This window comes from Rhinopithecus bieti, unplaced genomic scaffold, assembly GCF_001698545.2.
Source record: "Rhinopithecus bieti isolate Rb0 unplaced genomic scaffold, ASM169854v2 scaffold_3043, whole genome shotgun sequence".
In the NCBI taxonomy this organism is placed as follows: Eukaryota; Metazoa; Chordata; class Mammalia; order Primates; family Cercopithecidae; genus Rhinopithecus; species Rhinopithecus bieti.
Window position 1 is genome coordinate 1675011 of NW_016804580.1, and position 6000 is coordinate 1681010.

Here is a 6000-nt window from a genome sequence, read left to right on the forward strand (position 1 = left end):
AACTCCTGACCTCAAGTAATCTGCCTGCCTTGGCCTCTCAAAGTGCTGGAATTATAGGTGTGAGCCACCGTGACCAGCCTAGTTTGAGGATTTCTAATTAGCTTCAGCAATTAGTGTGTAGAGGCCAAAGTCCTTCTGCAGAAAAAAAGGACCACAGGAAAGCGAGAGAAAGACCATTAAGAAAAATAGCAGGCGAACCCTATAGGAAAACAGAGGCGTGAAGGTGAGGTCCCCCTTCTTCGGTAAACTCACGGTTCAATCATCCCAGATGGGCCAATGAAACAGACACCAACTAACCAGGACATTCAAAGAACAACAGCAGCTGCTGTCCAGGACGTCACAGCCAGCCACACAATCCCAAATCATCACCATAGATGTTTAAAGCCAAAATGGACAGCTGCCACCAAAAGTTGCCAAATCATAGCCAAGACATGGATGTTCCCATGGAACTCCAAATTAGCTAGTTACACAAGCTTGTGCTGGCCGTTTCATTAATCTCCCAATAATTCAACCCCTCATTTCTAATGATTGGATATTTGGGTACTCACTTATGGCATTATGGCAGGGTTTTATTGAACGTTCATAATCAAAATGAAATTAATGTTAAGAAAATAATATTTTAGAAAAAAATATTCCAATCACTTGGAAAGTTTAAAGTCTTCACCTAAATGACTCTGAAGATAAAAAGTTCTAAAATGTAATTATAAACAATATATAATGTATTTTTAAAAATCTAAACATTATATATGGAAACTGAAGGAATGAGTCCAAAGCTGCATTCAATGGGAAATTCATAGTATTAAATATTTGTGTTACAAAAAAGAGGAAAAATAACATAAATAAATCAAGCATTCATTTCAAGACATTAAGTTGAAAAAATAGAATATTTTAAAAGATAAAAGCACCACAAAGGAAATAGAACATGGAAATATATATACATTGAGTAATAAATCCAAGAGCTGGTTATTAAAAGAACAAGAAAGTCAATGAAAAACTTTGACAAAACTTATTAGCAAGAGAAAGGATCCATTGTAATGGGGTGATACTTTGAAAACTACTAGTTTATTTTATCTTTTCTTTCTGAGCATATGACCTTAACCTAGCCCACTTGAAACACCTCTGCAGGGAGGAAGAAGAAATTAAGGCTTTTTCCTGAAAGAATGCAAAAAGAGTAGATAAGGTAATAATCCACTTTAGACAAGTAAAATATGATTTTCAGCAGCCTTGAGAGAATATATTCCAAATTCTTTTCATTCTCCCACTTTAGCACATTAACCATCTTACTTGGAAGACACAGCTGCTTGACTTTTCCCAATCCTTTTCCTCTAGTCCCCACAATTTATCATTAAGGCTTGAGTTTGAGTTAGACCTGCAGGTTTGCATCAGGGCGAATAGAATATGAAACAGAGGGAAGCTTGCCAATTTCTGGAACTGAGTCAGTAGGAGCAGAAGAGAAAAAAAGAAAGAGGAAAGTTTTGGCTCGGAGAGGGAGAAAGATAGGGACAATAAAAAGCCAGCGACAAGAGTAATAACAATGACAAAAAAGCTTTGCTTCCTCCTCCAATTAGGATTTTGAAATAGATCACTTCTTGGGCAGTACTCCATCCTGAGATAACTAAGCGTAGGGTCCCATCTACTTTGTGGAGCAAGTAGAGGGAGGCTGTGATATTTCGTTTTCTGAACTAATTCTGGTTCTTATGTGTTTAGATGAGGCCCAGAAATAGGTGAGAGGCTGGCTGTGGAGCTAGCTAGCAACAGCTGAGTGAGTAGCATCATAGCCAGTGTCACAGAGAGACAACCCGAGATAGGACCAAAAGAGAATCTTTGCCAGATCCCTGAAAGATAACATCAGTAGGATCTCAGGTGAGGCCAAGACAAGCCAGAAGCACCAGCAGGTACAACACCTGAGGGAAAAGAAAGAGCCACAAGCTGCAGATCTTATCATTGGCTCTCAACAGGGTGCCTGGCCACCAGATGGAAAAGGATCAACATCACCCTGTAGATTAGAAGGAAAAGATACCATGATCATGAGCTCCAAATCAGGACCACTGCATCACCTAAGGCCCCCTCCCTAATACACCTGAGTGTTATCTTTTAAAATTTTCTTTTGGGACAGAGCCTTGGCCTGCCACCCAGGCTGGAGTGCAGTGTCATGATCTTGGCTCACTACAACCTCTCCTTCGTGGGTTCAAGTGATTCTCGCCTCTCAGCCTCCTGAGTAGCTGGGACTGCAGGTGCACACCCTCGTACCCAGCTAATTTTTGTATCCTTTAGTAGAGACAGGGTTTCACCATGTTGGTCAGGCTAGTCTCGAACTCCTAACTTCAAGTGATCCACTTGCCTTTGCCTCCCGAAGTGCTGGGATTACAGGCGTGAGCCTCCGCGCTTGGCTTACTTGGATGGCATCTTAAAGTGAGATGAGATGGTAGGAGCAATCTGAGAGCCTGGGCATTTTTCCTTAGAAAGAACAAATATTGCCAGAAAGAGTCTCTTCAATGGTCACATCTAAGCTTTTGCCTGAATTGAATATTTGAACATGCACACACACACAAACACACACACACACACCATCTTTCCCAGCACCTATGGCAGGCAACACAGTGGAAAATTAAACGTGTGGGATTCTGGATTCTCCTGGCCTGGGTTTCACTCCAGGCTCCACAATGTGTTAACTCTGTGATTGTGGGCAACTTACTTAATCTTTTTGCCTCAATGTCCCCCCCTATAAAAATTAGGATAACAATAGTTTCTCTTAGTATTTTTTAAGGATTAAATGAATTAAATGTAAAGTGCTTATACCCAACAATAAAGTCATGGAATCAACCTAAGTGTCCCTCAACAGAGGACTGGATAAAGAAAATGTGGCATATATATACCACATACTACAACTCAGCCACGAAAAACAAGGATTTAATGTCTTTTGCAGCAACAGGGATGGAACTGGAGGCCATTCTCTTAAATGAAATGACTCAGAAACAGAAAGTCAAATACCACATGTTCTCATAAATAGGAGCTAAATAATGTGTACATATAGACAGATTGTGGACTAATGAACACTGGAGACACAAAGGTGGGAGAGCGAGAATGAGGGGAGAGCTGAGAAATTATCCATTGGGTACAATGAGTACACCCTATTTGGGTGACGGTTGCACTAAAATGTCGACTTCACCACTAGGCAATATATCCATGTAATAAAAATGCACTTTACCCCCAAACCTATTTTGAAAATATTTAAAATTAAAAATGTCAAGTACTTAGATCAGTGTCTGGCCCATAAGAATAGTTCATTAAGTGTTGGCTCTCCTTATTCCTACAAGCATCATTACCATGGGGCTCATGTGGGAAGATCAGACCAGCTCCAGAAAAATGAAGAAATTACAGTTTCTCTATACAACCAAGTAGTATGGTGGATTAAAATTTGTACCCCTGCTCCATAAATAACCAAAATCATAAATGATAAAGGGGACATAAAATAAATCAAAACATAAAGAGGCTTTTACAAACACAGAAGAATGGTAAAAATTTTAAAACGCTTAATAAAGTGGGCCATATTCAGAATTATGAGTTACCTGTATTAGCCCAAGAAGTATGCCAAGTAGAAAAGAAGTGTGTCAAAAGGAAGTGAAACATTCATCAAAGAATTACCTCTAAAAATGACCTGAGATCAAATGCCATTTGATGAGTACATTCTTTCAAACTTTCACAAAGGGTCAACCCTCGAATGTGTAATAGCCACAGGACTTGGGAAAACATTGAATGCTTCTCAGTTCTTCGAGAAAGCTAGGTTACCTATAGTACACCAACCGGAATAGAAAAAACTAAAGGACACTATTTTTCTCAAAAGCTTTTGTTACTCCAGGAGATCCTAGTGCCTCTAATATGCTGTGAAATTCCAATGAGGGGGTGGCAGGCAGTGGTGTTTCTCACTTCAGGGTTTATTCCAAACACTTCCAGACCCTTCTCAGAGCCGTGCTAGAGCTGCCTGGAGTCATACCATCAAAAGATTAAGGTGGATCCAAGAGCCAAGAATATACAGAAGCATACGCAGAAGAAAAGGGATTTGCAAGAGATAAAAAGAGGAAAAGAGACCGTATACAAGATTGCAATCATAATAGCAATGCTAAGGCAGGAAGCAGTACATTGTGCTTGTGAAAATGTAAATTGACTCAACCCTTCGAGGAAGCAACTGACAATGTGACTTGGAATCTAAAGAGTACATACTCTTTGACTTAATAATCTCAACTCTTATCTGTCCATCCAGGGTAATTAACTTGAAATGAAGCTAAAGATTTACATACAAGGATGCACTTCATAGAATTACTGATGGCAAACAAAATAAAACAGAAACAAGAAGCAACCTAAATGTTAAAAATGGAAACTATTAAATAGATTATGGCACCTTCAGATAATAAGTTATGCAACAATCCGAAGCAATGTTTTTGTGGGGGGAGGGGAATGTAATGACAGGTATAGGTCTAGGATTTTTAGAAAAAAGTCAGAAGATAAACTACAATGTATAATCTCAGCTATATTTTTTAAATATATGTATATAGAAAAGACTACTGAAAGAAATACAGACCAAAACCAACCTGAATATGGTCTCTGAGAGGTAAGGACTCTGAATGAAAAACATTTTCTTTTATACAGTTCTATTTTCTAACTTTCTGCACCAAGCTGTATTACTTTTACAATCAGGAAAAAAAATACACACACACACACACACACAATTACTGCCTATGAATAAATACACATATGAATGATAAGAAAAAAATTTAAGCCCCCAATCACTAAGGACAAAATCATTTCTAGCACGCAGAAGAAACCTGAATCTTAACACCGGTGCGTTTTAAAGCATAGAAAACAAAAAGCAAATCAACCAGATCCCTCCATAAAGACAGGCTGAGCTGCTTCTCTCGAAAGGTTGGTGGGGGGGAAGGGGGTGCGGGGGGCGGCTTTCAACACACCATCGTCGAAAGGAAAACTCAGCACCCATTTTCAAATGCAGCTGTTGGGGATCCCCTTGATTCAAAGACCCTTCATATCGAGGCTTAGAGGGTTGAGGGAGTGTGAAGAGTGCCCCCACTCCCCGCGCCCTCTCCAAACACGCACACTCTCACACTCAATCGCGCGGTCCCAACCTGCCCACTCCCAGCGAATCCAAGCCGGTGCAGCCGCGCCCCACGCCCGGCTCGCAGCCCCCGAGCCCCATTCCGCCCGCGCTGGGCGCCGCTGTACCTGTTCGTGGCGCGCGGTGCCGCGGTCGCCGGGCTCCGGAGCGTCCTCAGCGCTGCGGGAGTGCCGTGAGTGGCCTCCTTGCTTTCCTCCACCAGGATCCTGCACAGCGGAGGAGAAAACTTAAGTTGCTACATCCCGCCGGGAGCCGTTGGCTGACAGGCTGGGAGTCGCGCTCCTTGCCTGGCAGAGAGATCTCGCGCTCCCCGGCTCCCAGGTCAGGTCCCCAACCCCAGAGTTGGAAGAGCCTTAGGGCGGGAAGGAAGGGACAGCAAGGACCAGAATGGGGAGCCCGGGATCCTGATGGGGAACCCGACGGCTGGTCCCTCTCCACAGCTGCCTAGCCCACAGAGATGCGCGCTAGAGCCCCCGCAGCCCTGACCGGTCCCTCTGCTCCCCAGCGGCTGTCCACCGGTCCGAGGGTCGCCTCCCTGCGACCCCCTCCCCTACTGCACTCTCAGGCCGTCGCCGCCCGTGGGCTGCTCCCTGCCGCGGCCAAAAGTCTCCGCGCCAGAGGGGAAGCGATGGGCGGCTTGGGGGGCCGGGGGCGCCAGGCGGGACGCGCGGCGTGGGGACCGGCGGGCTGGTGGGTTACCTGGTGTGGGCAGGCGCATCTGCCGGGCACCAGAGCAGGCGCAGCAACAGCAGCAGCAGCAGGCTGGCGAGCAGGGCGAGCAGCGCGCCCCCCGGCCGCATCCTGAGCCACAGGCGCCGCCGCCACCGCTGCTGCCGGGGCGAAGCACAGCCCGGGCGGCCCCGACTCGCGGC

General features: G+C 44.4%; 1 protein-coding gene across 1 annotated transcript in view; it reads right to left on the minus strand.

Moving 5' to 3' along the window:
- The window catches only part of ST8SIA6 (ST8 alpha-N-acetyl-neuraminide alpha-2,8-sialyltransferase 6), a 140477-nt gene extending 134487 nt beyond the window's left edge, over positions 1–5990 (minus strand). Inside the window, 2 exon segments of the mRNA XM_017869194.1 lie at positions 5236–5334; positions 5828–5990. Of these exon segments, the coding sequence (XP_017724683.1) occupies positions 5236–5334; positions 5828–5928 (200 nt within the window). The 5' untranslated portion in view covers positions 5929–5990.
- Between the last annotated feature and the right edge of the window lie 10 nt (positions 5991–6000).